Here is a 22669-nt window from a genome sequence, read left to right on the forward strand (position 1 = left end):
AACATTTTAAACATGTGTAGACCGTGACCGTAGAGGACAATCTCTCACTGCTGTCAGTGTCAGTATCACTGCTAAGAACAGTGCGTCTTTTAACGTTACGGTTATTAAAAGCCTGAAAAATATTAAGCTGCTGCTGTTGTTTTCTTTTCATGACTGAATGATTTAGGCTATTATCCAATAATTGAATGAAACGTTGTGTTTTTAAGCGTCAGAATTGACCCATGCAAAGCCACGCCACATAGGCCAAGGCATGACAATGCTACGTTTTCATATTTTATAGTCTATGGTTTCCATGCACACCATATTCCGGTTTTATTTGGAATAATGCCAATATTCAGATTGCACATGAGTCAATAAATATAGGCTAGTTGTCACACAAGTTTTTTTTTATTGTTGTAGGCTCATATTGAATGATTTCATAAATAAAGCTGTGAAAAAATTGTACGCACAGTGCGTACAGGATTACGCCTGCCGGCGCCACTGGCTACAACAATTGAGGGAGAGAGTGCTTGAGGAGAAGGAGAAGAAGGTCGAAGAGAGGGTAGAAAGAGCACAGACTGGGCAGTCCAGTACCAGGCAGGGGGAGGAAGAGGAGGAGAGTGCCCCAGCAAAGCTCTAGGTCTAGAATCGCCCCTGGTGTAGGGATAGGTGGTGGTGGGAGGGGCGGGTTAATTCTTAAATAATCAGGTTGTACTCTGTGTTAAGTGAAAACCAATAAAAATAATTTTGAAAGAAAGGAATCCTCCTCAGTGACGTTACAGTAACGAGCACCTCAGCCATTAGCCATTAGCTTACCTTTTCAGCAGCCTTTGTAAAGATACATAAACATAAACACACCAATGCAAGAGCCCAGAACGCATCAGTTTAATAATACATGAGCACTGTCACACACACACACAAACACAAACCGAACACAAGCACAAACACACACAGACACACACACACTACATTGTTGTCTATTCAATGTGTTCAATGTACTGGAAAGAGAAACATTGCCTGATTGACACGGTTAATCCACCGCATCCTTCTCGCTATACTTGCTAACATGGGAATCTCCGGTTCTGCTCTCTCCTGGTTTGAATCCTACCTCACAGGACGCTCGTTTAACGTTTAATGGCTTGGTCAGCTATCTGCACCTCACCATCTCACCACAGGGGTCCCCCAGGGCTCAGTGCTGGGCCCCCTTCTCTTTGCTATCTACCACCTCCTTGGGGCAGATTATCCGTTCGCATGGCTTCTCATACCACTGCTATGCAGACGACACACAGCTCTATCTGTCCTTTCCACCTGATGACCCCATGGTTTCAGCACGGATCTCGGATTGCCTCTCAGACATAGCTACATGGATGAAGGCACACCGCCTCCAGCTGAACCTCTCAAAGACTGAACTGCTGGTCCTCCCAGCTAAACCTACCATACACCACGACATCAACATCAAATTTGACTCCCTGTCTGTTTCACCTACCAGGACTGCAAGAAATCTAGGAGTTGTTCTCGACAACCAACTAAACTTCTCAGATCATGTTGCCTCAGTCGCCCGGTCATGCCGTTTCGCACTCTACAAGATACGGAAAATCAGTGATTGGACTGGTTATTTTGATTTCAAGACTTGACGTTGCACATGAAACCTCTGTTATTTTTTTATTTTGTGTGTGTGTGTATGTATTTGCATGCTTATGTTGTGTTTCTGAGTTGGTGGTTGTCTGTGATTTACATATACAAATATACACAAAATAATGGTTGGGCTTCATTTCATAATACTACAGTGAGAGGAGAGTATCTACATGTATTATGTTAATTGGAGTAGTTTTGAGCTGGTCTGTCTTTTACATTAGCAACTTAAATAGCTTATAGCCTTGAGCATGGAGCCACGTCAGAAAAAATCGCTATTAAACTCCTCCTTCCAACTCCTCTATTAAACTCCTACTGATTAATGAAGTGTCTTGGTAATTGAAAACATATGGTGAGGCAAAGGCAAAACAAACTGGAGTGCTTTCCATTAAGTGGGTGGATAGTACAGGGACAGGTCAAGACAGGAACAAGAATATGTTTTACGCTGCCAATTAAAGTATCGTTAACCTCAACTAGGCTGTACACCTGGACACTGTCACACTCTTTTAACAACAATTCATGACTAAGGGTGGGTTTGGAGGTGTAGAACACATTCTTGTTTTATATAACCATAATAATAATACTCAAGCTCAAGGTGCTTTACATTTGGAGCATTTAATACAATATGAGGTTAAATAGATTTTTGTCATGGATTAAAATAAAATGTATCACAGTAAAATTCCTCAACAGGTTGATTGTGGAGATACCACTGCAGCAGCTTGTCATTGTGCCTCTCTCCCACTCCATGCTAATTTGTGGAGAGGAGAATACCTACGTCACAGGGAATTCTGCTTCATATCCTGCACTAGAAAGCATATAAAATGAGTCCTGGAAGAGAATAACCAGATCACACGAGTTCTGATCCATTACTACCTTAACAGAAGAACCAAAAGGAGAATACAATGCATTTATTTACACTTTTGGTAAGAGCACGTTTACTTCTATGGTTCTTTGGTGATTTTAAAGTTGGGCTGAAAGGGACTGTTTCCAACTGTTGTGGAGTCATTTGGATGTTGATGGGGTGCTGGGTGACCCCAGATCACTCACTAAACAATTTAATGTTAAATATTGTTAAGACGGTTTGTGCACAAATGTTTATTTTACCTGCACAATTGTGCACAAACGAAGCACAAACAATTCCAACCATTTTTGAGTCATTTGGGTGTTAATGGGGTGCTGAGTTGTCACTCGCCCGCAGATAACACTTAATAACGCAAAAAACAATGATGCACAAATGTTTATTTTGCATGCACAATCGTGCACAAACAATGCACAAACAAATACTTTTATTCATATTTTCATATTTTCTGAGAGGGACAGGAAGAGAATAAATAAGCTGGTAAAAAGGGCCGGCTCTGTCCTGGGCTGCCAACTACAGCCTGTTGAGGTGGTTGGGGAGAGGAGGATGTTGGACAAATTGGCATCCATCATGGCCAATTCCTCTCATCCCCTCCATGGGACAGTGGCTGCGCAAAGCAGTTCTTTTAGTAACAGACTACTACACCCATCATGTAAGAAGGAACGCTTTCGCAGGTCTTTTATTCCATCTGCCATTAAAATGTATAACACCACTGTCATGAAAATCTGTAATGTTAATGTAGTGTATGAACTTCATTATTAATATGTGCATTTTCCACTGTACATGTGATGTGAAGGTTTTTTATTCACCATATATATTGGTTCACTCTGCCTCAAAGTATTGGTGAAACCCTGAGGTGTGTTGCAATCACTGTGTGATTTTTGTTTTTTAGGTGTGCTTGTATGCTGGGCATACTGTATCCAACTTTCTTACTCTCTTATTTAAATACTACTGGGCTGTTGTGACAAGTAAATTTCCCAGCTGTGGGATCAATAAAGTCTTATCTTATCATATGAGGTGCCAACTTCACACAGGTCACACACCTACACACACCTTTGTACAACATCTGTAAATGGAGAGTGCTCTGACCTGTAATGGAGTGGTCAGGTCAGTGTTTCATTGGTAACTGAAAATGAAAGAGATGTTTGTTGTGTTATGAGAGGGTTATGTTGCACAGGTGAGGCCAGTTGCTGGCGGTGATGGAGTTCGTTGTCTCGTCGGTCACACTCCCTCTTGTGAAAGCCGTGGAGACAGGAGGAGCTGAGCGTGGCGAAGAAGAGCTCCCGGTACTTGGCCGAAACCAGGTTATAAAGCACTGGATTGATGGCAGAGCTCACATAGAAGAGGACATTCGTCATCATATAGAAGTAGTGGTAGAAGTCATACAGGGGTCTGTGAAAACAGGCAAAGGAGACAGGAGAACTAGTCCAGACTGTTATTATAAGAAAAGGCTTAAGCTTTGACCTGCACAATCTGGTGTCTCTCAATTTGACATGGATTGACTGGAGAGACTGAAAATCAAACTCAACACCATCTAGCTAATCTGGGGAAAAGACCAGAGAACTCATCAATCTCCACTACCGAACTTCCTGTCTTAGTCATATAGTTGTGTACAGCAAGACATTGATGCTCAAGGCCAAGGGCTCTGGTCAATGTGTGGATATAACAGTAGTAAGTAATTAATAATAAGTGCTTCAATAATCAATTTGATTAAGTACTTCTTCCTGCTTCTGAAACCTCCTCCAGTTCTATAGATCTTCAGTCTGCTTTTTATGGTCTATTCTCAGCCCTTCTGTTGAACTAAAATCAGGTTTTTTGTCACATACAGCAAACATCACCTCACCATCCGCTATCTCCCTGTGCCCTGAATACACTGTAAAAAAATTCAGCCTCTGTGGACAACCCAGGCTCCAAAAACGGCATCAAAAACAACTTGGTCCAGCCTGGACGATAAAAAAATAACAACCTGTCCCGGCCAATCACCAACAATATGCACATTTAGGAGAGTTTCAATTGCACGGGTGGGAGCGGAAGGCAGTAGCAAGCTAACTCTCTGTTTTGTTTGAACGTCAACAGAAGTGAAGTGACGTTACCCAAAATCGCTTACAACGCCTTTAAACAGGTAAGTTGAGGTGATGCGAATAAGGGCTTCTTTACTGTGCCTCACACGTACCCTCATTTTCTATGGATATGAGTTTACTTACTCTGTCCATTCGATAATGTAGCAAAACATGAGACGCCGCATGTGATACGGCAACCAGCACACAACGAAGGCAACCACCACCACACCTGCCCAAAGAAAAATAATCATACATAGTCATCTTAAACACAGATCGAACTTTGCATGCACATTACAGGCTTACCTCAGATATATTGTACAAGCATGAGAAGATGAACTCACTCACGCAGGACAGTTACGCCGTGACGCAACGATCGGGAACGGGCTGGCTCAGTGGCATAGCCGGATGCTGGCGGGCTGCCGGAGTGATGTAACAATGCCTGCTGGGAAAGTCGCTGCATCTGTCTGCCAATGAGCCAGTTGAGGATAGACACCACAGCCATTGGCACCACAAATGACAGCAAGACGTTGACCTTCACAACAACAGAGAAAAACAGTGGACAACAGAGAATTTGTCGCTATGACCACTGCTGATCCAACTGCGCTGGCTCCCAATGTCCCAACAGATGAGCTTTAAAATCTTATCAATGACTTTTAATGCTCTCCACAACCTCTAAGCCAGTAGTTCTCTAAGTGTGGGGTGGGCCCCACTAATGGGGAATAGAGATATGACAGGTGCGGCACAATGAACAGGAGGAAATTGTTTTTTTTTTGTGCTTTTCTTTAATAATGCCTTTCTATTTTCATAGATCATCAATTCAAAACAAAATAGCCTCACACAAACATAACAGTCATAAATAGACCAACATATGAATTAAAATAACATCTGATCCAGCGGACCGAGACAGAAAATGTATGGCTGAATCTCTATGTACCCCCTCAAGTCTAAAGCCCTGAACCCACAAAGACTTAACTGATATCTGTTGATAAGTGATTAAAGCAACACCAAAACACTTTTCTTCTTTGGCCCCCCTACAGGTCGGAAGCGGAATTGTCCATTACCGTTGTCGTAAGTAAAAAAAAAAATACAGATCTGCTACCCGATCTGGCAAACGTGCATAGTGCGGTTATAGCCGATATAGGGCCGCAAAGCAAATGCAGAAGTGCCGTTCACCCTGTTACACGTTGATGAACCACTGACACAATTTTGGAAACATTATGTTAAGGTACAAAAGAATCTTTGGTGTTGCTTTAAGTTTGACTATAAGGGTACAACATGCTAGTAGCAGGAATGGGACATCACCTGCCATATTAAATTGACAACTCCAGAAATGTGTACCCTCCCTTTGGATAACCGTGTGTTTCTCAGCACAACATCATGATTTGGGCACGGGAAGCGTGTGAGTGAGCCATCCTGCACTTCACAGTTTCAAAGTAGGACAGACCTAAGCCCTCACGAAGTTAGCAGAAATGTGCATCAAAGTCTGTGAGGGGGGACATTGAGATTCAGCCACTGTGTGATAGAAAATTGAACTGGGGTACATAGGACCCTGGGAGCATAGGACCTTGGGAACATAGGACCCTAGGAACATAGGACCTTGGGAATACAGTATAGGACCCTAGGAACATATAAGACTTTGGGAATATAGGAACCTTGGGAACATAGGATCACATAGGTATGGTCCTGTACCAGCCATACCACTGTATGTACAGTATGCATGCATGTTGCATGAGAAGAAATTCCCAAAACAAAACTGCAAGCTGCATACACTGCATATGGGGGAAATATTGACAAGCTTTTTATTAAAGTACATTTGAATGATTGTGTTGTGTTTGGTAAATGACAGAGTAGATAGGCATACATGATTGATCTGGATATCTTGATTGAACAGGAATCCTAATTAGGCTACTATTGGTTTTGAGGACATAATATTCAAATTTGACGAAATCAGTCAAGTTTTGTGCTCAGCACAACTTCTACTCCTAATGAAAATAAATTATTTTGGCAATCACTTTCAAATGTTTTCCTTGATATGTTTTATGCAATCAATAGTAAGACTACTGAACTTAAACCTAGGGATGACATGTCAAGGTCAAAGAAAGCATTAATAAGAAATACTGTTCGCATTAGTGTACTAGAAAGGCTTTTCAGACAAAGAGTTTGAAAACTCTGGACATTAAAGGGGTCATAGAATGCAAAACCAAGTTTACCTTGGCACATTGGAATAACGGCAGTTATGTAAAATAAACATACAGGAAACAATGAATCTTTAAAAATGATTTTTCTACCGTTTCGTGTCTTCCGCTGACAAAATAAATAGTTCGCCACACAGATAGAACTTGACAGTTTCAGGTGTTGCATGTCTTACTAGCTTACTTTCCCTTTCAATGAAATTCCATTGCAATAAGTTTAACGGAATTTTGGCGGAGGGATATGAAAGACGTTAATCAACCCGTTGCCATTGACAGCGGTGATTATATACTTTGCCGGTGATTTATATAGATTTAACATAGGCCCGAACGTTGGGAAGGCCCATTCATGTGAATGGAACTTTCTGCAGCACTCTGAAGAGCCGTGTAATAAAACAAAACTGATAGATGACGACACAGGTTACTCTGTACAACCACAGGTGGCACTGTGGTAACTACACAAAACATATTGATCTCAATGGTGCATTTTGCCCATGTTCAGGGTGGAAAATAAAAAAAGAAAGATTTGCATTTTGGTGTCTTTAAAAAGAAGGGATCATGGAGAGTGAAGGAAACAATATAAAACAAATCTTTGTATATTCCCCACAAGGTGTTTGGGTGCTCTGAAAATGAAAACCAAAATTATTTTTCAGACTTGTGAGGTCTGCTGTTCAGACCCTGAAGGAATTTATGTTCTGTTCATTGCTTTTTGTGAGAGTGTTTCTACTTATCTCAATAAGGGAAATAAATTAAGAGCCTATGTTGAGTACAAGGCCTAAACTCTGAAGGCCTAAACAGAGCCCAGCCAAAAACTCAATTTTGATCAACTTTGAGGGACAGCTATAACCATGCAGGATCGTCCAGACCAAATGTGACGATTTTGCTACCTACTATTCCTATTTATGTACCAGCATGCAAAATTTGAGCCTCTTACATTTAGTTCTTGTGCTATGGGCTTGTGAACTTTGACAAAAAAAAGAGGCCGAACAAAAAAGTCATTTTACAGTGTGTCTCCTGGATAACATAGGTACACCTGGTAATTTTTTCAGAATTTTTTGAGACCTAAGTGCGTGGGCCCTGGTTGACATGGAATGACCCAAAAGCCTTTATTGTAATCTTAAAACACATTTGAAATGATGTTTGTGTATAGCCAACTAAGGGACTGTACGATATTTAGCGGGGGGGGGAGGGCCGGTCGCCAGACGATCGGGTTAAAAATGTTCTGCCTGGCCCTCCCCCCTGGTCAATTTTTTTTTTTCCAGGGGCCTCCCCCCGGCTCAAAAAAATTCTCCTAGGCCCTCCCCCCTATAAAACTGGTCGAAAATGATGTTTACAAGGTTAAAACGTCCAGCAAATGTCATAATTTTTCTACCAGTTTTTGCTACATAAAAATAATAAAGATTGCTTGAACTCACATACCGGTGTTGTGTGCCTTCTGGTTTCTCCACCTACTGGTTTCCTTGTGCGTGCATGCGCTGCAGCAGTTGTCAGACATTCACAAACAAGTTGTTTTAGGCGGTTTGAAGTCGCTTTTAATATATGCGCCATGAGCGCTCGACTACATTACAGCCACTCGGACAAAAGACATGTAAAAAAATATATGTTTTGAAAACTAGCATTAAACTGGATTCGATCCGCAAAAGCAACATATGTATGACTTTCTCCAGCCTGATTCCCTACTCCTTGAGCCAACTAATACCTGTTACAAGATACAATACGCTGTTATGTGATACAATTAACTATTGTAGGCTACCATCCATTAATAACGTAGGCAACACCCAGGTAACATGTTGTCCAGGCTATCTGAAACAAGTGGTTGCCCTTCATCTAAAACAAAAACCTTAGGCTTCTACAGCCGTCAGTGCATTGTGCACAGTATGCTCCTCTTTGTGGTTGATCAAATACAAATAAAATATGTATTTGGTGATGACGTTATTGTAGGTCTAGTAGACCTAAATTCTTAGAAATGAAATGGTACGACAGAAGAAACGATCTACATTTTAGCGCACCAGACCGCAACGTCTTCAAGGGTTGAATGAAGGGAGTTTGCAAAAATTAGCGTATTTTTCAAGTCAATAAACATTCTTAAAGGGACACCAGGCAACGTTTTCGTGTTAATTACTCATCTTCGTAAGTCGGTATATGGTTAAATGACTCATTACAGGGCGAATGAAGACTGTCGCCCGCCCCTACTGCCTGTAGGAAGAATATCCCGCTTGCAAGTTCAGTGTATCGTACCCGCCGACTGAAGCAGGATCAGTTTACATCTAAATGTCTTTTTGGCACTAATTAACAGTTATTGCTTGCATCATTTAAATGTTTATTTGCAAACTATATGTTAATAGAAAAGTTAATGACTTATTATTATTTAACTAATTGTTATTAAATTGTGCTTCTACCTATCCCAATATGAACCGCTCTCCATAGGACCCTTACAATAGATAGATAGATAGATACTTTATTAGCTTTATTAGCTTTATTAGCTAAGGGGAAATCCAAGAAAAAAACACGGAGCTACCTTGACCTTGACCTGGGTTGTGGGAGATTCAGGTAGGGTTGCGACTTTTTGGACTCGCCCACTCTGTCAAAGAGACGTGAATCATGTTTTGGCCTACAACCCTTTTAAAATATCGAAAACGGATCATTGATCAGGGAAAAAAAAATATCATAATAAAACTGTTATAGCAATCGTGTTATAGCAATCGAGTTCCCTGTGCATTTTACACCCTGCAGTGCAATGGGTAGGGAGTAGGGAATTCAGCGTAAGGACCCTTGTAATCAGAACACAACCTTAGCTAACATGCCCATTGATCAGTGGTGGGTAGAGTACTGAAAATCTATACTCAAGTACAAGTACATTTACTTCCTTCAAAATCTACTTGAGTAAAAGTAAATATTCCAATTGGACAAACCTACTCGAGTAAAAGTAAAAAAGTACTTTGTTATGAAACTACTCAAATTACAAGTTACTTTTCATTTTTGTATTGATGTGCTTGGATCAGTGAAAAAGACATAACAGGCCCTATTTTGGTGATCTAAAACACATGGTCACTTGCGGATAGCTTAAATACATTTAGGGGTTTGTCCAGTCCACACTCGGGGTTGTTTTGTTATCAAACGTCAGGCGCCTGCTGCAAAAACCAGGCGCCTGGTGCTTAAACCAATCAGAATGACACCTGTCATTCCCTTTAGAAGCAAGCACTGCAACTTCAAACAGCGCATCTGTATTTTGATAGTCAGTGGCGCATTTCAAGGAATCAAACTGAAACACAACTACCAAAGGAGGGAGAGAGAGAGAGAGAATGGTAGAGGGAGATGATAGCTGGAACAAGTTACCAACTATTACATTTTGGTTAAGCAATCTACAAAATCCCATACAATAATTGCTGCATATAATCAGCAAGTTACATTGTGTTGTCAACCCTTCCTGAAGCATACATTCTACTAGTTATACCAGGGTCTCCAACCTTTTTGGGATTGAGGGCTACCTGAAGAATCCAAAATCATAGGGCTACTCATTTGAAACAAACAGACCCTCACTCCTTTTTTGCGAGGGTGATCCTCCTAAATAATAGACCTATGTGATTTTTACACTTAAGTTATCAATATTATGTAGGCCTATGAGCCTTTATATATTAAGCAACTGAATTTTCATCTGATTCTTCAATACATCAATATCAATATGCAACACTGACCGTTTTTGTTCAGTTAGTTCAATTCAAAGTTTCCATGAGGAATCTGATCTAATTTTTTAAACGAAAAAAGCCATCTTTAATGCAATTAATAATGTAGATTACAAATAGCATGCCCACCATTCATAATTCAGAGGGTGTTTAAGTTCTGATTTCATTGAACAATTCGGTTGTGACATTCAATAGCAATCACCAACACCAGACTAACTTATGAAGGCTTTTATTGCACATCTGAAATCTCTCCATGATCTGACAGTCCTATTGGTATGCATGCCACAAGATTTTCAACGCTATTGCTACACCAGTAGGCTACGGAGGAGAAAGGGCCCGTGACCTAAAGCAATTGTTTTTCTGTCCTTGAACAATCATGCATGAACCGTATGGACACGGAATAGCAACAGAACTTTTGCAGAGATATGCTTGCATTGGCTACACCAGATGAGCAAGCTAATATAGCCAATATTACAGATGTATGGTCTACAATTAAATATCTATTTAAAAATCCACAATGGAGGATGTTTTAGAGCGTGATCTGCAGGCTAATTTGTTGGCTATTTTTTAGAAAGTGGGCTGTGGGCTCCGTAAAAGGCATCCTGCAGGCTACATGGTGCTTTCAAGGGCACCGTTTTTGGAGACCCCTGAGTTATGTCAAGAAATAGCCTTTGTTTCAGTCGAATAGCTGCTACAGCTAGGACTAGCTCGCTAAGTAGCACTACGAGAACCACTGATAGAAAATAATGATGATTTACCTCAACATTTTGAAGGCTGATATTGTTATGCTTAGGCTGACACATTCCTTTCATTATACGGTTGTCTCCCTTCCTTCGCATGGGATGGAACAGTGTTGCAGATGTGGCCAGACGTTGACCATGGGAGTGGGGGCTGCTTTTGGTAGTAGGCTACTAGCGTTCATCTCTGCATCCATGGCGTTTCTAGTCCTCAGTACCAACATAACAGCGGACTCCTAGGGAGGGTCGCTAACTGTATGCTTGTATTCCAGTCAACTAAGATATGTGTAGCCTACTTCTATCGAAATACTCATTTTAATGAAGGCCCAATGGGAAATGTAATTGAGTAAAGAGTACAATTCTAGTTCAAATATTTACTCGAGTAAGAGTAAAATTACAGCCTTAAAAAAGGAACGTGGAAAGTATTCGTTACCCGAAAAAAGTACTTTTTTACTCATTTGCTACTTGTAAGGCGTTACTACCCACCACTGCCATTGAGACTGACTGGAGTTAGGCTTGCAATGCCAAGTGCTGTATATTGTTCCTAGACGGCATATATCTGAAAAGTTACCATACTCCCTCTACAATGCCCACACTTGTTGACTATATGGGTTTTTCAGGACAGTTATAGGCTATTAGTAGTGAGTGTTTGGGGCTGTGCCTAGGCTGAAGAGCCAGTAGAGAAAACATAAGCCTTCAAAAGAACAATACAACAGTCAGAACAAATATCTCACATTGACAGTCTTGCCATGGCAACAAAAATATGTTTGATGCTGACATGAAAGCTCAAGAGTTTATTAGATGACTCATCTGATGATTTAATCAACAAGGCCTCATTGTGTCTGAGTAGAATGGACTGCAATTTCTGACCATTGACCATTCTGAACATTGAACTTATAATAATAATCAATTCAATTCAAGTCAATTTAATTTATGTAATGCCATAACATACAATAGGCTTACAGTATAGTCTGTGCACTGAGTCTCAAAATAAACTCCTCCTGAAATTTGATGTTAATGTTTTTGTTTTGTTTTTGATTAGGCCTATACAAAGGGTAAATATCAAGATTTTTTTTTCTTCACATTTGTAGCGTCCGCATTTATTATTTTTTCATGTAGCGTTTGAAATAAGCGAAAAACACAGTTTGCATAGGCTACCAAAGAGTGTTTTTCACGTTTTCTGCCAGCCCAATTTTTGAGCAGAAAATAGCCTACTAAACCAGTTGGAATGTAGTACATCCAAGTGAAATTCCAAATGAATGGATGAACAGAGGTTGTTCAGAGTACTGAAGCAGTATTCACATAATCAGCCTTTCATTGATCAGACTCCTATTTTGGTACAATCTCTCTCCTTAGCTTCAGTATGATCTTTTATTAACTAGTATTTAAGGGGCAAAGGCCTCTTTGTGTTTTGTATCTTAATAATGACATCCTTTCCAGGAAGTTTTTGTCCAGCTATTCTTAGATATATCACAGCAGAAGACAGCATCACACAAAGCTCACCTGTAGCACTGTTTTGACGGTAGCAGTGGACACATTGGGAGTGCAGATCCTCTCATGCCCTATGTTGTGTTGCCCCATAATGAAAAGCATTGACGAAGCGAGAAGAAGCGACATCGCCCATAGTCCGCATATTAGCTTTCGGGTGCGCCCCCGCGACATGACCCTCTTCGCCTTAAACGGATGGCACAGTGCCATGTAGCGCTCTATACTGAGGCTGCTGATATTGAGTGCGGTGGCGTAGGAGCATCCGTCCCGGAGAAAGTAATAGCCTCTGCAGACAACGTCTCCGAATGCCCATGGGTGATGGATCCAGATGAAGTTGTACAGCTCGACCGGCATGCACAAAAGGATTAGTAAATCGGATGCTGCCAGGCTAGCCAAATGGTAGTGGACTGTACTCTGGAGATTCTGCAAGGAGTCCCTCTTGCACATGATGTAGAGTGTAACAGAGTTTCCGAGACAGCCGACTGTAAAAAGCACCACGTAGATTACAGTTACCAGGACTTTTGAGTAGATGTCTGTGTTCACATCCAAATAGTCCGCTTCTGTCGGAGAACTAATGTTACTTGTTAGGAGCATCTGTAACCAGTTTTCTTGTAGCTCAAAAACAGGGATAGCGAAACGTAAATATCCCCTCAACAGCGATGCATTACACAGTTGCATCAGACAAAAAGTGAGCGTCTTTTGACATTCATGCGTAACCAGAAAGCCAACACATATGTGTGTTGGGGAAGAACACCCCTCCCCCCCTCTCCCGTAACCAGTCAAGGTAGTCCTACTTGACTTTCGAATGATTGCACTTGTCCTTGATTGGATTGGTTTTGTGGTGATATTTCGAGAGCAGAGATATTCATTTGGCCTTACTGGTATCTTCAGCAAAGTTGTCCTTGTTTTTCAGTATGCCTGTATAAAAATGCATTACATTTCTCTGATCCGGCCCTTTTCTTGCCTTGTCTGAAATGTAAATGCATAACATTTTGTGCATCATTTTGTGGCCTTTAGCATGGTGGAAAATATGAGGTTTGTATAACGTGTTTAGACATGACAATCAAAGAAATGTGTCTGTTCAATAGCAAATGATGTACTGTACTGTAAGAACCAAAAAAGTAATGCAAGATTTCTTGAATTCAGATTCTTGACAGCTTATAGACAATTAGATCAACTTACAAATAAAATATGTACCTTTTATAATCAAATACGGTTTAAAACTCAAGTTACAAGTCTGAAAATCACTTTCTTTGTCATGCTGTGGTGTGGTGTCAATGCCCTACTCCACTAAGACGTAGATACCTTTATGAACAGTCCTCTCCAAATTACAGTTGTTGGTTGATTATGTTTACACATATGGGGAGACTAAATATAAATGTAACTTACCCATCATTCAGGCATCTTGGAGGGCTGTTTATTTATTTATTTGTTTGATTGTTTGCTTACTTATTTTATTTATTTGTGTGGAGAGTCTACTCAGCCTAATCAGATAAAGGGAAGAGCTCAATCACTGACTCCCCTGTTATTTATCAAGGCTCAGCCAATCAGTTGGCTTGAAGCAGTGTCCTGGGTTAATGGATTAAAATACTTTCCCATTTAACTGGTCACAGTGGCATTGACCTTGACTGTTAGAAGCAAGATGGATTGATCTGTACCCTGTGAAAAAAAATGCTGGTGACATAACAAAAGATTATGGAACACTACGGAACACCAACAGGTTTAGGTGTTCTGTTGTACAATATTGTCACAGTTGCCTCCATCAAGGTGTTGGGTTGTACACTTTTTATTCCATGACCCTGATTACACTAGCTATATATATCATCCAGTATCATCATCATCATCATCCTAATATTATCAAGGCACATTGCTGGAAGTAACAATGACAGTGCCCATGGCAGAGTGACACAGCATACTGCAATTCTACACATCATATGGCTTGAAAGTAAATACAATGAGTCTTTTTTTATCAGACTGAACCTTTCGGAATTGCTGCAAGAGCATGTTGCACTCCAGTGGTGTATGTGTGTTTCCCTGTGTTGTGTGTGTGTGTGATCGTGTTGCGCTCAAAGGTAATGGCATTGATGTAGCCTTACTGATGTGATAGATTGGTCAGTTAGTATTTATTTGAACCCTGTCCTATTTCATATCGTACAGTGCCAGATTAACCAGATGGAACAACAGTGGTAGGTTGTTAGATGCTATGCACAGTTACGAAAACTGTTCAGCTATTTGGCTTGCCATGTAATTACTTTCGGAATTTGATAGAGATTTAAATGAATTCACTTACAGAGTTTATGCATGTGTTCTTACTCCTTTCACATTCACGCTGTGCTCTTAAAGAGGTGGGAGCCGTAAAATCTGCCACGCAAGCAGAGAGCGAAGCATCAGTGAGACAAAGACGAGTGTCAGCGGAGTGCCGCCGCACGCACAGACAATGCCGGCACCTGTTGAGTCACCTTTTAATGCATGCCCTCAAGTGCGTTTCATTTCCTTGTCCTATGGGGATTTTTTTTTATAGAAATAGCAGATCTTTTATGCCTCAGATGTTGGCATCTCCGGGGAGTTGCTCTTGAACTCCCTGAGGGAGATTTGTTTTTATTCAGAGACCCAGGGCTTTGTGGAGAAGGACTGAAAACGACAGCATGGTGCTCTGAACAATGCCAGGGCTCGGTGTGTGTCTGTACACAGCTGTCCACTAGCGCTGTATGGAATTGGAAAGCTCTCTCTTTTTGTGATAGCTCTAATTGACCACTGTGTTGAGTAGAGTGCTCATTTCATATATCGGTGATAGCAGAAATGTGATTTTGCTATTCTGGGTAAAAATGACTTTACCAAACAAGTACCCAGCAGTCAAGAGATTAGTGCCAAAAGGTTTAGATGTGTCTTCAAAGAAAACTCATATTCTCATATGGCAGCACTGTCATTTGTTTATTCAACCATTTGTGAAAAAATCTGTGAGAGATCCCTCTGCCTTTCGCCTTGAGTATATTCTAAGTTTAATTGGCTCATATACAGTATTTCAAACCTTGTGCATTTTTTGTACTGTGTAACTGTGAATAGTGTATGAGGTAAAAAAAAAAGTGTCTTGCTTTTTTTGTGTCTTTGTTTGTTTTGGGGACTTTGCCAACAATAATGTAGGAAGTGAAGAGAGACAGGACATGAGTGAGAGAAAGATGGAGAATGGGGCTGGGAAATGATTAAAACTCAGGTTACCGTGGGCACTTGGACTTGAGACGGTTTGGTAGGTGCCACGTTTCTTCTCCCACTTGTTGCTCTCCTTCAGTACAAAATGGCCCCTGACATCTTTACGAGGAGATTGAAAATCAGTTTTGTTACAGCCTTTATTGTTCAAAAGTACTGTACTTTTGCACACCTCTTTTTTGGGACAGACAGGTGCGTCAGACAAGGGTTACCAGTGATACTTCTTGAAGAAGTCCCACACACTGGAACTGAAATTTTCACAACGTTTCGGTCATACACCTTCCTCAGGTGAATTACTCAGGTGAATTTCCGATGATTTGCCAGAGGCTAAAGACATCCCAGATAACAATCAAGTCTTCACTTGCCTGGGAGCCTTGGCATAGAATTGAGGGCTGCTGCATAGTACAATAGATGCACACAAGCATGGTAAAAATAGATATCTTATCGGATCAAGTCAATTTCAGATACTGATGTGACAGTCAATATTGTTAGTGCCAGTATATTTAGCCACGATTTGAATGAAATTAATAGATTTCTACATGGATTCATTGAATAGTGAAGAAATAGTTTCCACAAGATGTTGGAGAATAAGTGAGACTGTTAACAAATTACAGTAAAAGCTCCTCATACATTGAGGGTTATTGTTTGATTTCAGGGAATATAAGATGAACACTTGCATTATTTTAACATTGTAACGACCTTATAGAGTATAATACAAGTCATTTCAAGATTTACAAGGCCAAAAAACCCCAACAACAGCAAAATCTGTTTATGATCAAGGTCAGCTTTACATATTCTCTGCCACACTTATAAAGCCCAGTAGGCTATATTTTGTGTCAGATGATGTACAGTTGTCCTCAAGGCTTGTGTGGTCTTGTGTCTGCAACTATGCCTCATGAAAATCATATGATATCTGTTTTGAGCATTATTCTCATGACCCTCTATGTTATCAGGTTATCTACTCATTTCTGTCTAAAGTGTATGCCATAAAGTGTGTGATTATATACATAACATATACATATTGACATGACACATACACCCTTCTAATTGTAATTAAATTTAGATATGACATTTTAGCCAGAATTACCTGACATGAACTGTTCTCTTATACATGTGAGGAAGGCTGTAATATCATACAGTCAGCATTTATTTAGCTAAAACAGTAGCAAGTGGGCCAAAACGGCTTCTTAGCTGACTTTCATCTTTATCAATATCAGTTGGAAATACTTAGACTGGGTAAACCCAGACGAACCTGTTAGCAAATTTGAATTTGCTCTGCAGGTCCATCTGGAAAGGATCCCATTGACACCCATTTCTGATTCACCAAAAGCCCAGGATCCAATCACAATCGCTTCGCTTATCCGGCATGGGGTCATACAGCAATGCCATCAGCGCAGCACAGCTCCCACCACATGCATCACACACTGTGTGTAGGGCACCAAAGGACAGAGGGGGCACCCAAATTTAGCCAATAAATAGTAGCTTTACTGCAAACTGCGTTTCACTCATTCTCAATAACGTTTACAATGTCAAAATGCACCAACACCATGTTACATGCAAGGCTGATACTTTTTGGGTTCTCTATTAATCTCCACCAGGTAACAGATCTAGCTGTACTTACTCCACTTAATTAGGAACGCATCTTGCATGCGCAGGAGAGAGACAAAGAGAGTGGCAGATTCATGCTGGCTTGTCATTGTGTATCTCCTTTTTAATATAATACATTTTTAAAAGGAAATCATGAAGGCAACAAAGACGATGCTACAAGAGGGTGTGATTATCCGGTTATCCAGTTCCCACACTGACCATTTTTAGGGACGTCGTTAGGCCTATTTGAGGTCTGAAATTTACATCCAATATTCTCTGTTGAATTGCTCACGGAGTGGCAAACCATATATCAGAATAAACCGCAGAACTTACCAGACACAAAGATATGACGCATTCTTCTGTACAGTAAGCGGTTCCCGAGTAATTCCCGAGCTTTGAAATTGCATCACATTTCTATATTAGCCTGGCCGAACTTAGTCCCGCCCACAACATTTGAGGTCGGGAAGTTCGGTCTGGCATTGCTCCATTGTGGAGCAACTATGCTTGCCCAAAATCTGGCGGACCAATCAAATCAGGCTTTACGATGATGGACAGGTGAGCGGTGTAACAGCATCTCATCTATCACGTCATCTGAGCATGCTTAGGTTGATTATGTTTGCAACAAAAACGCTGTGGCTAGAAGGAGACAGATGGCTTCTAAGACCCCATATGGAAAATGCATATTATTTCAGTGAGGTTTTATCACTGAAAACGATTATTTCTGAAAACTTTGGCCAATGTTGAGATGTGGGAAAACTCATAGTTTCATTTTCATCAAGGGAAAACAGGGTGTTGCATTGTGACATGTTGTTCCCTCGTTCGTTTGAAATCTCTGATTGACCACCTGTCCCCACACACACACACACACACAAAATTAATAAAAAAAACTTTAACCTACTTAGATACTGAAATACAGATTAATATGTTTGAAAGGCCTATAGATAGTAATTGTGAAAATAAAATATGTAGATCTTGCAGTTTGGTCTTTTCATGTAGCCTTGGCAACTAGCCATCTATAGGTCTGAATAATATGCACATGAATTGACACTAGTAAACTCACCTCAACATGTTTTTAGCAATCATTTAACCCACTATGGGCAATGCTAATACTGTTACAAACAGTGCAGCGTGCAAGACTAGGCCTATCATTATGTTTTACTCTAATGAACAAGGGTACACTTTGTAATGGGTCTTACATTTCCCTTTTTTTGGGGCACTGACTCTGCCGTGACTCTCCTGTTCCTAGATAGACTGAACTGCTTTAGCCTACCCGCCTACACTGAAAACTGATTGGTTGATTTAGCGAAACAGGCCAGTCAGGATGCTCTCTGTCTTGGATGCACTCAGACCATGGAGGTATTATATATAACTGGAGAGTGACTAAGTCCCGCCCTCCATACAAATGAATGGTGGAGGCTAGGCTAGTAAATCCGGCCAATTCATAGTCAACGCCATCTTGAACACTGGGGTTCGGATCCAGCGCCAGTCGGCTCTGACCATGCGCCAAGTTACAAAGCTGGAAATGATGCATGGACCAACGTCGATTTTTATTGGATATTCTGTAAAAAGAGAGTCGTCCTCCAGTGAGAGGGTGGCGATAATGCACAAAAATCCTTGCCTCATAACAAGAAGAAGAAAAAGTTGCTCGGGAACGCGCATGGAGTCCGAGTGGAGTCGCCCTGAAGATGCATTCGAACATTATGTGAAATATCCGTAGTCGAACTATAAATAAACTATTCGTTTTTTAGTGCCAAATGTAGCGCATTTTTACAGTCTATGATTAGTTTGTTTTTTATTTTATTGTTTGCCATCTCATAGCGGGTGCTTTAAACGTATTCTAGCGTTGGCCCATGACCAAATCAAGCCAATAATAGCCAGTAGCCACAATAATGACTGGAGCCAGAGCCCTCAATAGCCACCCTGTTTTGAAAATAATATTGAAGATATTCAATATTATTGAAGATAGTATTGAAGATAACGCACAGAACGGTCAGCCTGAGCGGACAATTACGTCCCCAACTCGTCTAAAATGTGGTGTCTACTTTGAGTTGTACACCGCAGATGGTAAAGTAACGGTTAAAGAGAATGTTGCAAAAACAGCAAAAAACAGTTTACTTACGTATCCACGACATCCAATCTTCGCGCTCACCTGTGGAGTTATCATCCAAATGAGGCAGCGGCGTCAGCGGCACAGTAGACGGCCAGAGCATCGCCAGGCGTCCAACATCGTATGATTGCATACTTTCCGTAAATCCTAAATTATGTCCAGGGTCTGCTATTTACCTAGGCTGCAAAGCACAGGTATTTATTTGAGGTAGGCTTATTCGAGGCAGACCTTTATTTCTTACATTGTACGTTATTGTGAGACATGCGTTTTGTTTGGAGCGGCATACCAGGCCATCAAACGCAGACGATTTTCGGTTTTGGTATGGGATTTAATTTACTTTTTGACTTTTATTATATAGTTAAATGTTGAGACTGATGGGCATTAAAATCTATAGGGTATTTGATGATCACTGTAAAGTTTCGTGTAGTTGAAAAAGTGTTGGAATTTCCAGCTGTTTATTACGAGACAAGGTCTTTCCTTCATTCATTGAACGTGCGCTGTGCTCTAATGGAAACCTTATTGCAAAGCGAAGTAGCCTAAATTGAGTTTTTTTTTTTTAAATTATGCATGGTTTACTTTTTATTAAATTCGTAGGCTGGAATGCCTCGCGGCAATAATTGTGTTTAAATGTAGTAGCCTAGTGCTTCAGCCTCTGGCAAGCTCCAAAGGGGGCGGCTATAGGTTGAGAGCAACGTGTTGGAGACCCATGGTGTAACGAGACAAGGTCTTTATGCCGCTGTTGTGTAATTTATTGTTTTTAATCATGTTTAGGCTATGTTTGTTCGGGACAAACAACAACGAAACAAGATCAATACAATTTTCTTTATTTGTCATATGATGGATAAACAACCATAATATGCACGTCTTCTCATAGGATCCTCAAGAAATACGCACTGAATAACGTTTGGCTGTAGCCGCCGGATAGGTACCCGCCCACCAACATGTACGCGCATGAGAGCTCGTGCCCAACACGGATTTTCGTGCATGGAGCTGGTTCCAAATGCTCCATGCAGCGGCATATTTGAAAATGGCGTATGCTAACATGCCGAAGCTAATCTGCACGCTCTTGACCCCCTGGCTCAGACACACACGCACCACCCCTCTCTCTCCCCCCTGTCGTGTGCGTGCTACGCGATTGCACACGCGATTTTAGGTCTCCCTCTCGCGTACGCGCTGTTGATCGCTCGCTCTAGATTCCGGGAGATTTGATCTAATTTGCGGGTGTCAGGGAGCCGCTATCAATATGCGGTAGACTACAGGAACTTCCGGGAGACTTGGGATGTCTGATAATTATGTCCCAATGGAGCAGTATCAGACTCATATTCTGACTAGAATTGAGTATGGCTACAACAGGCTAATATGGTATCCAGCTTTGGGCTGGAATTCTAATGTACTGTAATAGCAGCCCAAAATAATGAACTTGGTTTCCATATCAAAGAATCAAAAGTTGATCATGGCATGAACAGATCAACTGTGCTTTTGAATAGATATTTCTTTTTATATATTTTTTGGGCTTTTTTATGCCTTTAATTAGATAGGATAGTGGAGATTGACAGGAAGTGAGTGGGAGAGAGTTGGGGTGGGATCTGGAAAGGACCACGGGGTGGGAATTGAACCCGGGTCGCTGACGTACGGTGCAGATGCCCCAGCCAGTCGCGCCACTGCTGGGGCCATTGAATAGATATTTCTACCATCATGCTTCAGGTGACATGAATGCAACAATCATGAGACAAAGTATTTTTCTTTGACATAAAGGCTGACTTAAGATTCATCATAGCCTACTTGCCGTCTTGAAAACGATAGCCTAGCATAATAGATGGTAGATGGCCCTTACAATGACCAAATAGCTTAATAGTAAAATTACACGGAAAATAGATAGGCCTCAAAGGACTAATATCTGACTTCAAACAGTAGTTTGTAGGCGGAGCAGCTACAGTAGTAGTTAAGTAGCCTACCTAACTAGGCGGAGCTAGGCGGAACGAAATTCATCTGGCGAAAGTCAGGTTAGGCTAAGCCCCCCTTGTCTTTCAATCCTTGTCACCCCTGTCTTTAACATAGGCTGCAATCAATGTACTTTTGAACGTGGACAAGAATATTTAAAGACTAGTCTACTACTTTTCCTTTGTAGAATGGAATTGTTAGCTTTTCAATAATTCGTTTTCCAAACATTTACATGAAGCTATGCCGAACCAACTGAAACGCATTCCATTCGTGGCTACCAGGCTCATAATTCAATTTTAATTGCAAGCAGAAATGTGAATGTCATTATACACTTCCATTTCCAAAGCAATGAAGGCTGCTTATAACAAATAATTGCATAATATTTAATATTGCGCATAATTGTTAATATTGTGCTATCAATGTAGCTCAAACAAACAAGGCTGGTAAACCTGGCTGGCAAAAGGGCATTGTGAGAACGTAAAGACTCTAAAAGTGACAATGCACCACCACTGCGACAGGGTTAAACAGATATGAGCAAGTATCTTTCTTAGGAATTGAGTAAACAACTGTATTTAAAATAGTGTACGAGAAAGCTATACTTCTGAAACAATTTGGTTAGTGTTTAATGCACCATTTTAAGTTTAATTTCACTGATGGTTACGCCCCTGGAAATCATAAAGACTTCTTAGATCCACCCTAAATCTCAATTGATGTCAACCAGGCTACGAAATACTGTTAAACTGTGAGAAAACATTTGTTCAACTCTCCAATTCACGTCACAGTATTCGTGTTGTGCCCTATTTAGCCAGCAGGGGATGGTAGAGGAAAAATAGACACCATCAGCGTCCTCATCCTCCCTCTGACCCATCCCTTATACTCTCTGCCTCTTTTAACAGACACTGATAACATAAATACTGCCTGTCAGCAGATATAGTAACATATTGATTTTGTGATTAATGATAATCGTGCGGTTTGCCAAATTCGATAAGTGTCTATTTATGACTTAATTCCATGCTATCTCAAGTTGATTATTTTTTCCTCATTATGTAGTACTGCATAGTTATGTAACAGTGTGCTTATATAAGGAGAAAACAATGAGATCATGATACAATGGTCTTCTAACTGAATTAGATGCAAAAAGCCATATCGGTTTGATTCAAACCAGGCTAAAAAGACCAGTGACATTTCAGAAGTCACAAGCTC

The 22669-nt window shown here is 40.7% G+C and overlaps 1 protein-coding gene across 1 annotated transcript; it reads right to left on the bottom strand.

Moving 5' to 3' along the window:
- Positions 1-2830: 2830 nt before the first annotated feature.
- Positions 2831-13273, bottom strand: LOC125293612 (neurotensin receptor type 1-like). Its single transcript, XM_048241610.1, has 4 exons — positions 12643-13273; positions 4876-5062; positions 4675-4759; positions 2831-3862 (listed from the first exon to the last, which is right to left on the bottom strand). The coding sequence occupies exons 1-4, from the start codon at positions 13219-13221 to the stop codon at positions 3574-3576; spliced, it is 1140 nt and encodes a 379-aa protein (XP_048097567.1). The 5' UTR covers positions 13222-13273; the 3' UTR covers positions 2831-3573.
- Between the last annotated feature and the right edge of the window lie 9396 nt (positions 13274-22669).

Source organism: Alosa alosa, chromosome 4 (genome assembly GCF_017589495.1).
Source record: "Alosa alosa isolate M-15738 ecotype Scorff River chromosome 4, AALO_Geno_1.1, whole genome shotgun sequence".
Lineage (NCBI taxonomy): Eukaryota > Metazoa > Chordata > Actinopteri > Clupeiformes > Clupeidae > Alosa > Alosa alosa.

Bases quoted from the DNA above. Each gene is read 5' to 3' on its own strand.
- LOC125293612 (XM_048241610.1), bottom strand. From the start codon at position 13,221: ATGCTCCTAACAAGTAACATTAGTTCTCCGACAGAAGCGGACTATTTG. The intron at 5,063-12,642 runs GTGAGCTTTGTG...GTTGTTGTGAAG, and splicing joins CCGTCAAAACAGTGCTACAG to GTCAACGTCTTGCTGTCATT. The intron at 4,760-4,875 runs GTGAGTGAGTTC...TTCTTTGGGCAG, and splicing joins TCACGGCGTAACTGTCCTGC to GTGTGGTGGTGGTTGCCTTC.